Here is an 18,339-nt window from a genome sequence, read left to right as displayed (position 1 = left end):
GTGTGTGTGTGTATGTGTATGTGCGTGTGCGTGTGTGTGTGCGTGTGCGTGCATGCACGCTTAGGCTGTTCTTATTGACCTCGTGGGTAAAGGCTGCTTTACCTAGAAGTGTTGGCATAGGAAGAGGTGCTTCTGTATGTTTGTGTGTGTAAGATAGTGACAGAGAAAGTCATAAGCTTTATTTCTGTTTTGGAGGCTTGGATTGCGATGAGTGCTCTTCTCAACAGGCCTAATGAGATGTTTTAATATGTGTGTCTGTATCTGTCAGAGTTTTGTGTGTGTGTGCGTGTGTGTGTGTGTGTGTGTGTGTGTATGTGTGTGTGTGTGTGTGCGTGTGTGTGTGTGTGTGTGTGTGCGTGTGTGTGTGTGTGTGTGTGTGTGTGTGTGAGTGTGTGTGTGCGTGTGCCCAGCATGTGAACAGAAAGGTCTCAATGGAAAAGGACAAAGGTCCACTTAGGGAGCAGATAAAATGTGTTGGGGGAAGAGACCATTGACGAAATTCCATCAAAAAATGGAAATTAATTTGTTGAGTGGTACTCCTAACTGCAGCCACTGAGACAAACAGTGGACTCTATGAGGCCCACAGCTTGTGGGGCCATACGAGGGTTTCTAGGCAAGAGAGATCCTCGCACGAAATCACCTCACCTCACTCGCCAGGGCCCATCTGCAGAGGCCGCCACTTCATCTGCGTCATCTGTTAGGTTGTTGGCCTTGAACAGGTTGTGGTGTGCACCGGGGAGAAATTGGTTTAGTGCTCAAGGTCAAATGAGAGTTGAGTTGTGGGAACAAACATGCAAAAACAGGTGGAAGGAGTCATGTAAAGATTGCCTTACTTAAACGCTCATTTTAGCAGCTTGGAAGAGGCTTTGGCTCTGCGAATGGAAAAAAAAGTGTTTATCACCACTTTGCAAAGTTTTCTGGCGCCGTTTCCCTCGCGCAGCTTATTTTGACAGACTCAATGAAGTGGCATACGGCTTTAAAGTGTGCAATGATTTTGCTGATTGAAACACATCCCAGTGAGACGGAAAGGGCACTAATGCCCAGCAACCTGTGTGTGAATTAAGCCGGGAGAATGCAGGATTTAAATCCTGACGATATGCATCATAAGTATTGTAATTATAGATCTTGCTCCTCTCCGCAATTATTAATTGTCCAAAGCAAAATGATTTATCGTGGTCCAAGAAAATGATTATTAATTTTCTGGATGATTATACCTGTGGGCGGCAACATGAGCACTCTGGATTGAAGTGTGGGTAAAAACAGAGGGAGAGAGAGAGAGAGGGAATGAAGTGAAAAGAACGCTAGAAGATACATCCCTGAGGAAACAACAACTCATTTCTGCTTTAATCAAAGCATACTTCAAATGAGTTGATTAAGGGCAGACACACACATTCTTCAGGGAAATTTGCACTAAACATTATTTGCTTTGTTATTTATTAATGTGATCGCCAGCCTCCATCGAACAAGGCGTATTTGGAGAGATAACCTGCTGTTGTTTTGCTGTTCGCTGTCCAACAGCACTTCCTCAAAAGCATTGACTCTGCTCTTGCACCTGCTTTTGTATGAGGGAAAATTGGGTCTAATAGGTTTTTGATCTCAAGTCACCTCTAACCTCAGTCAATACTCTTCTCCTGAGGATGCATGTTACCAGACTGCAAAAACACAACCTGCTTTCTCCAGATGCAGATGGTCTTACTTGTCATTAGAAAGGGTGCCAGCCAAGATGCAGACCAACCAGTCAATGAATCTTGCACACAAAAAAAAAACACAGGGGCAACTCTGAGTGAGGCTTTCGTAATATAAAGAGTGCCTCTCGAAATGCACTCATATAAGTCAGCAAGGAAATTTATAGAGAATTGATCGAGTTCGCTCTCATCTGTTCTTTTGCACTTAGTATCCTATTCAGTGGAGCAGGGCTCCAGTGAGAGGGAGAGGGAGAGCGCACGGGGAGAGGGGATTTAGAGAGAGGCGCTCATCAGTCCAATGCATTTGTGTTTTTGTTAATCATTCCAATTTGCATCCCTCAGTGAATTATCAGCCCCAATCATTTGCAAAATTACTGCCATAAGGTAGTCTGATGCACTCAGCCAAACAAAGACGCACACAAGGGAAGATTGTGTTTTGTTTTGGTCCCCCCCCCCCCCCCCCCCCCTCCTCAAAATTAGTTTGTCTTCCAGCAAATGTTTGCATAAAGCCGCAATTTTGGATTACATATTTTGGAGGGATAAAGTTCACATTATTTGGATGATTGCTCTGTTCCCATTAACTTATTTTTCTTTTCAAAGCTCACAAAAAACACTTGAATTTCAACTTCATCTATTTTCCTGTTACCCAACCTGCAACTGTGCGTTCCTATTTTAGACCGGGCTAATATGGCTCTTGCAGTCTCAACACCCCACAGCCTTTCCATATTCCAGTATAACACCGCTGAGGGGTGCCTAAAGCTCTACAGATGACTTCCTTCAGGCCTTTTATTCTGTACTGAGCTCCAAAGCAAACCTCCACGTGCCTCTGAAGCAAACATGGGATCAGGTCCAGACCGTCTCTCCGAAGGCACTCTACCTCTTAGCAGTGTTTACTCAGAATCTCACAGGTGTGCCGAGCAGGTTATTCCAGACCTCAGCACAGGTGTGGTGTGAGGACAGGAAGAAAAAAAAGGAGAGTCTGAAAGAGAGAGGAAAAACAAAGAAAGTGAAAAGCAAGAAATGTAAAAAAAAATTAAATAAACACGGTGGATCTTATTGGTTTTCCCCCCTCTAGATGCCTTGAGCTGTTTAAAGTTGCGGAGCAGCTTGTGAGAGGTGGAGAGAGTTTAAAGAGGGGCTTTTGTGTGAGATGCCTGCTGATATATTGACCCTTTTTGCCTTCCCTTTACCCCTCTCTCTCTCGGTAATGATAGCCCTGATGTTCCAGCACAGCTGAGGGTTGTGTAACAACACTAATAAGCCCTCGGTTTTGGCCAAATGTGCTTCACTGACGGTTCTGATGCTTTTTATAATCTCTCATTAATCAATCCACTGCCATTTGTCCTGGGGGCACCTCTCTTTTTTTAATTAAAGCTGTCATATATATCTCCAGTGTGTGTGTGTGTGTGTGAGAGAGAGAGTGTGTGTGTGTGTGTGCGTGTGTGTGTGTGTGTGTGTGTGTGAAGGAGAATGTGTTTCTTCCTGTGTGTGTGTGTGAAGGAGAATGTGTTTCTTCCTGTGTGTATGTGAATGTAATGCAAAGCAGGTCTCCTCGTTGCCAAAGATGTGTATGCATGAAGCCACTTGATAGTCACTTTTGCCAATTACTTTCATCTGTGCTACCCCCTCTGGTTCAACCTTCACATGGGCTATTTGAAGCCTGGCTCTGTGAACAAAGGGTGTATTGTAGAAGCCATGTTGAATATTCTCTCTCTCTCTCTCTCTCTCTCCCTCCCTCTCTATCTATCTATCCATCTATCTATCTATCTATCTATCTATCTATCTATATCTATCTATTTATCTATTTATCTCTATCTCACTCTCTCTCTCAATCTGTCCCAGCTTCTCTTCCTTTCTCTTTCTCTCTCTCTCTCTCACTCACTCACTCACACACACACACACACACACACACACACACACACACACACACACACACACACACACACACACACACACAGACACACACAGTCTTATACATTTTTTTCATGAGAGAAGCATGACACAGTCAGACAGAATATGACTATCGATCACTCCTATTGATCCTTTTGTGGAGGCTTTAAAATAACAGTTTCTCTCTTATTGCTATATTAATGATCAGAGGGGAGAGAATATCTAAAGTGCTCCGGCTTCTCCTTGATTGATCACAAGAGATATCACCGTCCCCAAGACAAAGGTTCCCGGAGCTTTCATTATCTGAATTGAGTAACTTATCCGATTATGGAGGTTCACTCGATTGCGGCGCACTATCTGTCATTAATTTAAAAGGCAGGAGCAGATGAGGTTTTATAATAGGGCTTTATAAGACCTGCCATCCCAGCACCCCTCCCAGCACACACACACACACACACACACACACACACACACACACACACACACACACACACACACACACACACACACACACACACACACACACACACACACACATTCAGGCACACTGATGAAGCTTTCGTGCTGAAATTTTTAACATGTAGAATGTGATGAGCCGATTGGGGTGGAAGTCACTCAGCCGACTCCTGCTGCCTGGTCTGCATGAGAGAGACACAGGGAGGAGACGACGGAGGAAGAGAACGAGAGAGACATGTGTTAAAGGAGAAAAATCTAGAGAGAAATAAAGAGGTGGGCAGTAGATGAGGAAACAAAAGCTCGGATTATATAGCACGGACAAAGAGAGGAAAAGACCGCAATGAATAAAAGGATCATGATAAATGGCACGAAAAACAAAGAAAGTGATAAGACTGGGGGACTTCAAAGAGAGAGAGAGAGAGAAAGAGAGAGAGAGAGAGAGAGAGAAAGAGGGAGCTGGGTAGAGAGTCACTGTGACTCTAAGGGGGCATGTGAGCCTGCCATGTCCTCGGCCAGCCTCCAGCCCCTCACAGAGTGAGGGCCGAGGCAGACGGATAAACGGACTTGTGGCGTCCGATGAAGACAGGTGGCAATAATCCTGATAAGAGACAGATCTGAAGGCCCTCATACAAAACCAATTCCGGCCGCTCTCCATTTTTCAAAAGCTCATCAGGCTGAGCGACGAGGGGGCTGAGGCCGCGCGGCTGCTGAATTTGTTTCGCGCTGATTGCCTTGTCAGAGTGCCTTATCCCGAGGCGAAGGACCCCAACCCACCCTGCACTTACACACACACACAGACACACACACACATACACACGTCTGCAAACACACACATACTGGTACACGTATAAACACCCCCCTAAAATCAATAGCGGGGACTTTTAGAACCGTGATCAAATGGCTATTCTGGTCCCTCTGTCTTTCATGTTCCACTGGCGCCCAGCCCAAAAACCTTCATCCCACCGTACGTGTCTGTTTATGTGTGTGTGTGTGTGTGTGTGTGTGTGTGTGTGTGTGTGTGTGTGTGTGTGTGTTCTACTACACCATGCCCCTCTTGTGCCTCCCACCCGTATCTGAAGAGCCCTGTGTGCGCCCCCCTCCCCATGTTCTGTGGTCGGCCTCCGCGCTCCTGTGGACGCAGCCGGAGCTGCGCTGGACCCGGTGGGGGGGCTCGTCCGCCAGCGTGGGGGTAGATAGACGCCTCTCTGTCCGCAGCCAAAGGCCTCCTTCTCTCTCCCCGGGTTCACGAGCCATCGGGCGGAGAGAGCCGGAGCCAAAAATGACTTTCCTCTCTGAGCTCCCTCTCCACATAAGCCACACACATGTGTACACACACACACACACACACACACACATATCGCCTCCCCATCAGGAATCCTACCTGTGTTTATCTACCACTAATACTACTACTGTGACTGATCCTTCACTAGTTGCTTTAAAGACAGAGGGAGTGTGTGTTCGAGGGAAGTAATAAACAAATGGAGTCCAACAAAATGCATTTTTCTGTCAAATCTCCCCCCAAATGGTATTTGTCTGACAGTGATGTCATACATTGTGTTTGGATGCAGAGACAGACAGACAGTGAGAGAGAGAGAAAGAGAGAGTGACAGAGAGAGAGAGAGAAAGAGAGTGGGACACCTTAATGAAAGAGGAGACTCCAAGAGCGCCTGATGGCTCTCATCAATCAGCCGCGCGCTTTGGAAGTGTAATCTGAGGGAGGCCGGAGCCGGGATCTGAGCGCTGCTCTCCAGCATCAGCCTTTTAATCTCTATTAGTTAATGGACTCACTGGTCTGCCCCCCCCCCCCCCCACCTCCACCACCACCTCCACCTCCACTACCTCTCAGTGCACTGGCTGGAACTCAACCCCCGGCATGGCTACAAACAGGTCACACTGAGAAGGGGATGAGTGGGCGAGAGAGATGGAGAGAAAGAGAGAGGTGGAAAAAAGTGAACAAAGAAAGAGTGACTGGGGTTGAAGGGTGTGTGAGGTTGGGAGCAAGAAAGGACGGTTGAAAGAGAGCAAAGATGTGTGAGGAAGAGAGGGGAGACCAAGGCATAGATAGAGACAGAGAGAGATAGAGAGAGAGAAAGAATGTGAGAGAGACCAGAGTGATTCAAAAGGGCCTGACAGACAGGAGGGGATAAGACAAGAGGAAACATAAACAGAGAAGAGCAAGAAGACGAGGACTCACTCACAAAGAGACAAGGAAGAAAAAAACCAACGCCAGACACAAGGGGCGCACAAAGAGGCCTGTTTCAAGCTTTTGCGTCAGTGCCATCACCGCCTGTTTCTCACCAGCCACTCACGGCGACAGGCAAAATAAAAACATCACGTCGAAAAAAAAAAAAAAAATCAAGACCGGTGAGCACAAAGGCCGCTCTGTCTGCCGACACATTCCGCTGTGTGTCTTGGAAGGCGTTCTTGTTTGTTCACTTTCATTTGGGATCACTCCTGGGTGTGTTTTTGCTAATTTCCCAAGGAGTGTTTTCGTGTATCTGTGGTTGCTGGATTGTGTGTGTGCGTGCGTGCGTGTCTGTGTGCGTGCGTGCGTGTGTGCATGTGTGTGTGTATGTCTGTGTGTGTGGGTGGGTGTTTCTGTGCATGCAGTTGTGGGTTTTTGTGTGTTTGTGTTTGGGTGTTTCTGTGCGTGCAGTTGTGTGTATTTTCGTGTTTGTGTGTGCCATGGCGACATGGCTCCAGTTGACTCTCATAACAGCTCCTTCATGTAGGAGTGTCATCCTCATTTTGGGGCAATTAGCTTTGTTGTGAAGGCCAGAAGACTGCCAGTGTTTTGACTTTAGCCATGTAAGCTTGGATAGCATCTCTAAAGTCTTCCATTGGCACGGGATTTTTTTCCACTCTGAACACATGTCCTTAGTTGTCTTCAGCTAGTGTGGAGAAGTGTGACTGCACAACTGTGTGTGTGTGTGTGTCTGGAAGTATAGTCAAATGTGGGTGTGTTGAAGTGTCCATGATTGATTGTTTGTTTTATGCATGCATGGTCTCAAATGTTTGTCTTCGTGTGTGTGTGTGTGTGTGTGTGTGTGTGTTTGAGAGAGAAAGTTCAGTAGTCCTGCAGTGTTAATGAAAAAGCAAGCAGCACCTCCTTTTGATTATCAGCAGTTTGACAGAGTCAACATCCATCCGATTCAGCTATTAATTAAATTGGTTAACGAACCATAGCTCATTATGAGATGCAATTGCTCAGAAGTGTCTTTTTGGCAAATATGGGAAGCAAAAACACTTCAGTGCCTTTTTAAAAAGAGAAGGGGAAATAAAGCAATCCACAACCCGACCGCACCTCAGGCACACAAACGTACAAACACATACACACACACACACGCACACACACGCACACACACGCACGCATACGCAGAGACGCACACACTGCTCCCCTTTCTTCTTCCCCGACCTCAATATATTTTTTCTAATAGTCATCAAATATTTGAACAATAGATCTACCACCTTTCACATTGTCCTTAATGTTAATCTGTGTCATCAAGCAACACACAAATAGCCATTTACATGAAAAGATAATGTATAGTGTATGACATTCTGTATGTCTCGTTTTTTAATAGTTATTATGTGATGTCACTTACAACACACAAAGAGTCTATCTTGGAATGTAGCTATGTTGATACTAACTATGTTGAAACAACCATGAAAGGACCCATAATGTTTAAGGGAACTGCTTTTTCTTCCAATTCTCTGAATCTGTGCACAGTGTTGCTGTCATTCGTGAGCTCATCTCTGTCTCCTCTTATCCCATGATCCACTGGGTCAGACTTGCCTGTGGTGGTCAGGAGGCTGGGGCAGGCCTGTCAGTGCGAGGGCCAGCCTTCTGATCAACTTATGCAAATGGCCTTTTCTCTGGGCAGCCTCGCCGCTCCAGCAGCGTTTATGCAAAACAAGGGCCAGGAGGAAGACTCCAAATATGCATGTTTTTACTTAGGCCTTTTCCCCCCTCTTTCTGAAGCCATTTATAATCTCCTTTCATTCCAGCACTGAAGACATTTGTGTCTTTCAGCCTCACTCGCTCTCTCTCTCTCTCTCTCTCTCTCGCTCTCTCTCTCTCTCTCTCTCTAGCTCTCTGCCCTTTTCTCTGTCTCTCTCTCCAGCTGTAGTTTGTGAGGGGACAGAACCTTCTAGTAGATTTGATCAGTCATTAAGGGCTTGCCCTATGGGGGGAGTTCTCATGGTTGTTTCCATAAATTTCACAACCAGGAATGCCTGGAGTGACAATGTGTGTCTGACACTTCTGCAGGCTGCTTTTTTTTTTTTACAAAGGATTACAGCACCATTTTTTTCCAATAAGTTACAATCTTACAGTCACTGTCCTTCACACTCAACCTCTGAATTTGTGTAAATGTGTGCATTTCTTCTTAACTGAAATGATAACATCTGATCTACGTTGCGATCAATATTACCTCACATTTAAAGACAGCTGCAACCAGATGGTCTGAAGTCCTCTCTCCTCTTTTCCAGTTTGGAAGCAGAGTCAAAATAATTTCCTGCTCAAGCAGAGCAAACAGATGCAGAAACTGTATTTGGGTTAACTGTGCGCTCATTAATAATGATTGGAGCAGGATAAATAGTGTCCTACTTCCTGCATCTCGGATTTTTAAATAATCCCAATAGGCCACTTGCCTGCTCATTGATCGATTGGATAGGCTCCCAAAAGGTCACGTTCATAAAACATTAGGATCTGATTAACACATTGCTGTCTTAAGATTAAGTTGTAGTTATCACTATGCGTAAAGTTGTATTCGCACAGTTTCTCCAATAAAGAAAAGCAAACAAAAACAAATCCCTAAAGAAGATCTCGATGTCCTATTATACTGAACCACTTCTTAGAAACACTACTATGAAAATCACAACAGCCAGAACAACCTCTCCATCCCGAGTATGCATATTTCCACCTTCACTATGTTTTATTTTTCTAAATAATTAAAATTCTACTCCAAGTGTGAGTTTGTGAGGGTTGGACGGCGATCTGTGGGAGCACATTCCCTCTTTTTAATTACATTCAATTAGATGTTCTAATCTGCTGTAGTTCAGAGGTATTTTGGATTTACTGCATTTAAATGGTGGACAAGCAGGCAATTAAATGCTTGAGTTATATCAAACACTTAACCACCGCTATTGTCATGACAACAAGAGAGCTAGGTCTCTCTCTCTCTCTCTCTCTCTCTCTCTCTCTGTGTGTGTGTGTGTGTGTGTGTTTCACAGAGAGGCAAAATAAGCTGACTCCCTCTCTACGAGCAATCTCATCCGTGGGGATTTCAGTTTAATTAGGATAAGTAGTCTGTTAGTAGGTGGGACTCAGCTTTTAACTATGAGCTATTTTATCCTTTTTAGAATGACTCTCTAGCCTGCCTTCTTGGCTTAGACGTAATTTTGCATTCAGGTCATCGTTTTCTTCCAGAAACATATGTCCTTTCTGATATTTCAAGTTGATGCCCCAGAGTAAAGTCATGGATATGAGATTCATACAAACTTTTGAAATGTTGTGAATCACAGTTATGACACAGCCATGAGCATAAGCACACAGATGCATTCATTAAGAAATATGCACGCACACACCCATGCATGCACGCACGCACATACACACACACACACACACAAATATTCCCTCCTAGATTACACACACACACACTGACATACTCTCACATACTCTCACAAACGCATACATTTATGGGTGTACCTTTTGTGTATTTGCCTCAGGCACTCAATATTCTACTAAGAGATGGTGTGTGTGTGTGTGTGTGTTGGGGGAGGGGGGGGGTATGAGCTGGTGACCCGCAGAGAAAGGAGCCTCTTACTACACTTACCTAAACCAGTTAGGGCACGGCCACTCTATGCTCTCCGTGCTGCCATGCTTTTGGACTCAGCCGATGAAACAGGCCATTATGTGATTCTCTCCATTAAACCACTTTAGTCCTTTTCAATATGGCTGATGTACATACCAGACTGTGAGCATTTTGTTTTCAGAGTGAGGGCAGGAGAGATGGAGCGGAGAGGGACAAGGAAGGGGAGGGAGAGAGAGAGAGAAAAGAAAAGACAGAAAAATCTATTAGAGGTATCTTTTCTTTGTCTCTGTGCCCTGTCTTTGGAGTCTTTTAGGGTAATCAGATTTCCTGTGCTGGATAGGTTTCCTGGTGTGCATGGTCACTCCTTTGAGGGGCTTTTAACCTACACAGAGCTGCTTTGGCCCTCGATAAAGCCGTGGTTTAAACACAACCTTGATTGCTGGTTATGGCATACTAACAGATGGGTAGGGAAGGAGGGAGGGAAGAAGAAGGGACATGCAAGGCTAATATCTTCACCTAAAAGTACCTTTTCAACTTTGTACAAAAAAACGTTCTCTCTCCTTCACCTCATCTTGAGTTGTACTGACAGTTGTACACTTATTTAAGACCTCACACTGCTCTCCACCTTGTATCTTTAGCTTGACATGTGCATTTCGCTTCCTCCTCACCTGTCCGCTGATCAAAAAGAAGTAATGAAAAAATTGGAGCCCCTATTGTACGAAAGCACATTAGCTCGCTGAAAAGCTTTTACCTTGGGAGTTATGGCCATTATCTAGAAGGATTGAGGGAGAATAAGAGAAAGGACAGGCAGAGGAAGTTTCTGTAACAAAACAATTTCACCCCTCCCTCGTAACTTTTCAGGTAGAAAACTAACAGTCCAAATAACCCGCAGCCATTAACCTCCAGCCATTTATAATTGTTCCATATTAGACCTCTCTGGAGGGAGAGAAAGCCATTGTATGCTCTCCACATGGAGGAGGAGGAGGCATTGTGACCTGAAATTAAAAGCTGCCCTACCATACTAATGGGTTTATCAAATGACAGAATCTTTGAAAAGAGCTCGTCAGAGACAACAAAAGCAAAGTCGAGGCCGGCTATAATCTCAACGGCAATCAGGCCTGCTGTTCTATCATGTCGGAAGTGAAGAGAAAAACAGGTGTCAGGTTACCACCAACCCATACCTAATTGGCCCGATTCCCACCACTACACATGGGCAGGGGATCATGCTGGTCATATATAATGTTCTGTTCATTTGTACACATGCGTGCAGTACAAACCAATGATGCACGGGCGGATCCAAAATAAACGGATGCTAGCGGTGACCCATGGTCACCCACGGTTATATGTCAAACACATTTTATTTTATTTTTTGTGGGCGTCGGGCGTAAAAATAAAATGTAAACATATTAGTCAAATATCACCTAAAGGCAATATTGTTAAAGTAATATGCCCTTGCTACTTTCTAAACGTGACAAGATGCTGCGTGCGCTCCTAGCCAAAGCTGGGGCATGTACAAAAGCAAAACGCTTTGCTCCGTTTTGCTACAATTTCCAGTTTTAACAACATGTTTGGTCGCAGCAGTGCGCAACGATGTGCAACAGGTTTTTGAGATAGTTTTATCTTGTTTGCTGTGTGTGTCAGTGGTGTTATCCTATCAGCATCGACATGTGTACAAAACCCACCGTATTAAAAAGACAGAGCACAGCATACCTAAAGTAATTTACAGATGAAAGACAAGAATGAGAAGTTGAAAAGAAAATGAAATTAACATTGACTTTATCAGGCTCGGAATAAGAAAGGAAACAATGGCCTTTTCAGAGCATTTGTGCGAACAACAGATTCTTCAACTCTGTTCGCATTGAATCATACACCACTGTTCGCATTGAATCATACACTTTGTAATGTTTTGTCCATCTTGAACTTTTGCTGCATTTGTTTAACTAAAGGATGTTGTGAATGCTTAAGATTGGCATAGCTGACAGAAAGGGCAATTCTATTGTCTTTTAAATATAGATAGATAGATAGATACTTTATTGATCCCCAGTGGAAATTCAAGTATATATATATATATATATATATATATATATATATATATATATATATATATATATATATATAAGCTGCAGTCTACAAATTACTATGCAAAAAATGGATCAGATTACGGGTCAGGCATAATTTCCTCTTTAATAATATTCGCAGTTCGAGTCGGGTCGGGTTGAAATATAGGATCGGTTGAGTTTGGGTTGCCTGTAAATGAACCTGCTCATCACTGATACACACACAAGCTCACATTTGCACACAACACTCACACTCACACAAGCACATGCTCAGTCACAAAGCAATCATTTTGGCCCCTTCTGCTTATATGATCCATTGTTCTCAAAGATCACTCCGTAAGCTGAACCTAAAGCAAATCCACTCATAAGTCATAAGCAGAACCATAACTCAACCTGCAAGCCAAAGCAACTTAGAGTTTCCTTTTTATCAACATTCAATAAACAGTACGTTTATTACAGGAAGTGGGCCAACATACCTACTGTGTATAAACCAAAACACAGAATAACCTCTACCTCAACAACACATCTAACAAAATGGAGGTGGTCAGTGGTCATGACCAAAAGCAAATGTTTCTATCTATCACTAGGTCCTTTTAAGGATGTTGAAGCCATTGAACTCTGACCCTCAATTCTCTGAAGAGTGACCACTGAGTATCTCATTACACAGTGATAAGCATCGTACTCCATCTCTGTGTGTATGCTGCACTTTGGCTTGACTACACACTGGGATCAATGTCCTGTTTTCCTTGAGTAATTGACCAGAAATATGCCTTATGGCTTATGACATTTTGGCAAATTATTTGGAAAGGTCGGATGTGGAATAAATCAAATAGCTCATCGGTGTTGATCTTGAGTAGCCTGCTGTGACATTGCAACAATAAAATAGTACTCAAGAGTACTGAGGCAGCATACTGGGAAGAGGCATGGAGATTCAACAAGGGTAGAAAGACAAAGGGAGGGAAGAAATGAGAAAATAAAAGAAGAGGATATAATGAAAAAAGAGCGGACAGAGAAAGGAGTGATAGAAAAACAGAAGAACGTCTGGGGGCCAGGAGAGGGAAAGACTAAGAAATTATTTAACAGAAATATTGAACAAGAGACTCAAGAAGAGAATGGAGTAGAAATAATCTGCATTGGCCCTTGAGCAACAGCCTCCCCAACCAGGACTAAGGAGTGTTCTAGAGGGACCTGCATCTGTCCCCTGAACCCCAGTTCACTCTCAACTACAGCACAACACATCAACTCAACTGTCATCGTGAAGTATCATTTTAATTGGACGTGTGGCATGGATAGTGATTATATGCTTTAATTATTCAAATTTGAATGGGAAAGGCACTAAGAAGGTCTCGTAGTTGGTAAAAACGGAGTGCTTGCACAAGGCTGTTGTGACCTACAGTGATGTCTCAGCTTGAGAGGGAAATGGATACGGCTGAAGCGAGAGGAGAAAGGGACCATTCAGAAAATATCCGTTTATTTCTCAGACAGGCCAGACGGTAGAACGCAGCCACTTTCCCTTATCTATCCACTTTAGGAACTTGGCTCTATTTACATTTGCTCGCGAGCTTTGATGTGTGCTTGTGGGGACTCTCTAAAGGGCCTGTGTTGGGTCTGTGCAGTGGTGCCTCTCCTTGAAGGACTTTCCCCTGGACCACATCTAAGGCATGTCTAATGTATGACTGCAACAGTGATAGCCTCACGCTCTCGTCCTTCTGCCAAGGCTCCATTATCAGGTCCAGGGGCCTGTGGAGTTTGAAACTCCCAGTAAGGAGACATCAACTCGTATTCTCTCCTCACCACCCCCTCCTGTAGGATTAATTAGGCTCTGTCTGGAGCGAAAGGAGGAGGTGACCGTTAAGGGCTCTGCTCGCGAGGATGAGTCCTATCAGCTTGTGGGGTAGCGCACTGACATGGGCTCGCTCCCTTTCCACTTCCTCCCTAGGACCACTACACACACACACACACACACACACACACACACACACACACACACACATACACACACACACACACACACACACACACACACACACACACACACACACACATACACACACACACACACAAACAAACACACACAGACACACACACACATACCCCTAAACCCTAACCTAACACCACCATTCTCATCTCCTCCTCCCTCTCTCTCAAACCCAGACAGAAACAGTTGACTAATGAAGATGGATGCATCTCCTTATCAGGCAGCCACTTACTGGGGCTTGATGTAACCTTAAACATGGCGGATGGCTCAATGGCACTCACCGTCGAGCGTGTAATTAATGGATGGAGTGGACCTCTGAAGGGAGTGCGGCGCCCGCGCATTTGCAGATGAATTTCGGACACTAATTAAACGCTGTTCAAATATCAGACGCAGCAGTGGTTCGGATGTCCGCTGAGTGGTGTTCACTTCGTTTTCTTCTTTGTTTTTTCCCTGTCCTAGTCTCAGTTAATTTAGCCAAGAACACACACAGACACACACACACACACACACACACACATGCAAGACACACACACACACATACGTACACACACACACACACACAAACAAACAAACATTATACTTACAGGCCAATATAAAGCAAAAAGGAGAGGCCTTCAGAGCCTCTCAGAAGGCATTCTTAAAGACTGAAAGTTAGCAAGCCCAATAAATGAGGATTTGTAAAGTCAGTTTGGTCTCTTACTGCTTTCATTTTAAAACTGATTCAACCCTCTGATCTCTCTGGTGTCCTTGCACTCAGCAGAAAGTGACATTTGAGAGGATTTCTAGAGAAACAACTGTCTGTGAGTTCTTATCCTCTGAATTGAGAGCTTGTTTAAACTTAGGCTGTTTACGGAAAAGCTTAGTGTGCAGTCCCATCTACAGCCATCCCTCTACATACACAGCAAATATACTGAATGTTTACTTTGAGATGTGCTTTCAGTGACACTGAAAGTATGAAAAGCTCAAGCCATAACTCATCCAGTACATCAGTAACATACCCTCAGGGACAAGTTGCTTTATGTCATGGCCATCTGTGGAATATGTTTGAATAGTAGTGTGTTCCAAGCCTTGGGCTATGTGCCTCCTTTTCAAAATTATATACTGAGGTAATTTAGTCCGCTGTTTTGCGAGGTAAAGGGCACAGGGAAGGTTGTCTTTTTCTTCTATGGCGCAATATTTTGTAAAACTAACTGGTTCCACTCTGTTAAATGGATTCAATATGCCCCAAAAGTGTCCTCAGATATTGTTTTAACTAAGTTATAGTTGAATATCTACTACAGCTGGTGTTGTTAGCTTGGCATAGAATAGACCTTAATAACTGCTTAAGGGTTCACCTAGTGAGCCACCAAGTGACTAACCTGCCTCTGTGGTGTGTATGTGTGTGTGTATGTCCGTGTGTGTGTGTGTGTGTGTGTGTGTGTGTGTGTGTGTGTGTATCTATATGTGTGTAATAGAGTATAGGGTTGTGCCTGCAGGCCTGGGAGAGACAGAGATATGACAGGTGCAAAAGCACATGCCTCTGTCACAAGAGCTGGTTACTGTTGTTTACTTTTACAAAAGGGGGAGCCCTTGTTTGTTTTTATTTTCTTCTGGCCCCTTGGCCTGACCCTCAGGGCCCTGTGCTGTGATGATAACAATCATTGTTAAACCCAAAGTGGCGTGTTATTCACTATACAGTATCTCTATGACAGCCCCCCCCCCCCTCCCCCGCCCCCCCATCAACACACACATTCATTGTCATATCATGAAAATTTCCAAATTTAGCTTCTTATGTATAATGGCAGCAAAAGTTTTAATTCCCTATGGGTACGTTTAGACTTAGTGTCTTTTTCTGATAAAATAAGTTATGCAGACCGCTTTTCCAGTTTGGAAAAAATTCGGCCAGCGCTCTTGTTCCAAAAAGCTGCCGGAAGCGTTTTTTTGCGATAGGAAAAGTGACGTTACGTGTGGATACAAAATTGGAGTTGGCTATTGCTTTTGGTATGTTATGGTAAAGTTGTGAAGTCATGTCAAACAATTCCCTATGCTCAGACACTAAAACGAATCTCTCGACCGGTGTTCTGTCACCTCCATTTTTTACTTGTCATGTGAAACCACAGGTCTTGGTAATCCGCTTGTTATTGGTCAGCTGTATAAAAGACAGCATGATGTATGGCGTTTTTCCGCTAGAAGTTGAATATTTCTCAACTTCTGAGCTGCAGAAAAAGACGGTTGCGGTCGCGTTTTAAAAGAAGCTGACGACTTTTTTGAAAACACGGTCTACTCCATAGGATTATAATGTAAAACGGACGCCGGCAGCTGCGAAAAAGACGCTTAGTCTGAACGCACCCTTAATGTGCGCATTAGGTGTAGAGGTGAACCTGTATCCTGAGCTAAAGTGTTAGCGCTATTACAGTGCCTCTCAGCTGAACTCCATACCTCACTGCCCTCATGTTGTTCGACTCCATCTCTAAGCCAGGGCTTGTGTGTGTGTCTTTTCTCTTTTGCAGTACCAGCTGCAGAGGCGGGCCGTGTGGAGAGCCGTGGCGCTGCAGTGGAAGACCTGGCCCATCCTGCTCTCGGCCGCAGCGCTGTTCGTCCTGGTGCCCTACCTCGTCTACCGCCTGCTGACCACATTCCCGAACACCACTCATCACACGGTCTTCAGGGTGGCATCCGTCTGCTTCGGCTTGCTCTCCATCATCCTCCTGATCAAGTGAGTAGCCACAGCTGCTGCTGCCGGCGCTGCGTCGGCCATTTTGGCTCCTCTGATAAGATGCCTGACATTTAGTACACCCTGCCTTCAGACATTGTCCCCCATCATCCCCTGTTTCCACCCAGCCCAGTTCTGCCATTCAGCCTGTTGGGTTGGGAAACAAAAGGGTGAGAATGGCTTAAAAAAATAGAAAAGAGGACTGAGGCACAAAAATTAATTTGGGAATTGACTCAGAGGTCACCAAGAGGTGTGCACATCTGCAGCGCTGTAATTGCAAGCAATGACAATACAGCATATGACAATCTCTCCTCCACACACACACACAGACACACACACACACACACACTCACACACACACACACACACACACACACACACACACACACACACACACACATACCCACACGCATGCACACACACACAAACCCCTCCAGCTTGGTACTGTCCTGTGGCAATATGCCGTACGCAGATGAGGATTTTTTTTTCTACTTGCCATAAGGTGCACAATAGAATGCGAAGAAACACACCTGCCACTTGTGATAACGGAATCAGGGATAGAAAGTGTGGATTCCATGGTGTGTGTGTGTGTGAGAGTGTGTGAGTGTGTCAAAGCAAAGAATATGACTCACTACCTGGTCTGTCTTGGTTGAATTAAGCTCGTAGACTACACATTTAAATTCCAGTCCCATTCTCACCTATTTTCTCCACACCTAATTTTTCAGTGTAGTCCTTATTCTAACTCTTCCAAAGTGAAATAAAAGAACTAGTGTAAGGCAGTACCCATTGGGAGAAGTAAAGCAACCAAAAAAAACTAATTTCAACTCAGACCACACACGTGTGATGGCTTCTCTTTATGTTTATCTGTGAAATCAGGTATTTATTTTGCCCAGATTTCAAAAAGCGTTCAATGCGCCTCTCTTAAATCACACCGTGATGAAATTTTTCAGAAATCTGATATGTGCAATGACTTTTTTCCCCCCTTTAATACAATCTTTCCAGCTCACAGAGCCAGCGCGTCGTAATCTCTCAGATTGTTTCGTTTTGGCCCTGAAATATAAAACGACTGGGAGAGAGTTTTTTTTTTTTTTGCGCAATATTGACATAACCAATCAGGGGTAAAATTAAAAGCTGTATTGATCTCTGCCTTTCTCATTTTCCCTCCCTTTTGGCCCCTGTGAAGTATCGCAATTCAATTTTCAAGCTTAACAAATTTAAATACATTTTCCAATTGATGATTTGGTGTATTTAATTGGATGTTCGCTGGCAGATGGAGATGTCATCTGTGCAAGAAATCCCACCGACGGGTCTGAGGAGTAATAAGAAATGAGAAACACCTTACCATTGCCATTAAACAACCAGTGTGTTCAAATAAGCCCTTTTATGTAATGCCATGCCTGTTATGTCTTTCAGGGGCTTTTTTGTCTTGATTATTTTCGGCAAAATCTCCACTATATCCTGCCAGCATCCTGTAATGATCTAATTAGTGGAATCTGGCTAAATCTGCGTCCCTGGAGTTAATATTCATCAGGAAGTTTGCCATGCAAGTTTTCTCTCTCTCTCTCTCTCTCTCTCTCTCTCTCTCTCTCTCTCTCTCTCTCTCTCTCTCTCGCTGTCTCCCTCCATAGTCATATCTCACTAGTCATCTTCCATATGGCATTCTACAGAAGTTTATGTAGATGTATTCCACGGCTTGGCTTGTCATTCATCTAATGACAGACGCTGGCTTGAGGAGATTACAGAGCATATTAATGAAATTGTTTTGGTC

The 18,339-nt window shown here is 44.2% G+C and overlaps 1 protein-coding gene across 2 annotated transcripts in view; it reads left to right on the top strand.

The window, feature by feature from the left end:
• Positions 1-18,339, top strand: part of LOC121678004 — a 99,942-nt gene that overhangs the window by 66,135 nt on the left and 15,468 nt on the right. For both annotated transcript variants that reach the window (XM_042057166.1, XM_042057167.1), the window contains exon 4: positions 16,369-16,574. In XM_042057166.1, coding sequence (XP_041913100.1) covers positions 16,369-16,574 — 206 coding nt within the window. The remainder of the gene's footprint in view (positions 1-16,368; positions 16,575-18,339) is intronic.

The sequence above is a fragment of the Alosa sapidissima genome, chromosome 12, assembly GCF_018492685.1.
Source record: "Alosa sapidissima isolate fAloSap1 chromosome 12, fAloSap1.pri, whole genome shotgun sequence".
NCBI classification, from domain to species: Eukaryota; Metazoa; Chordata; class Actinopteri; order Clupeiformes; family Clupeidae; genus Alosa; species Alosa sapidissima.
Note: the sequence above shows the minus strand (reverse complement) of the source record. Positions and strands in the feature narration are given on the sequence as shown.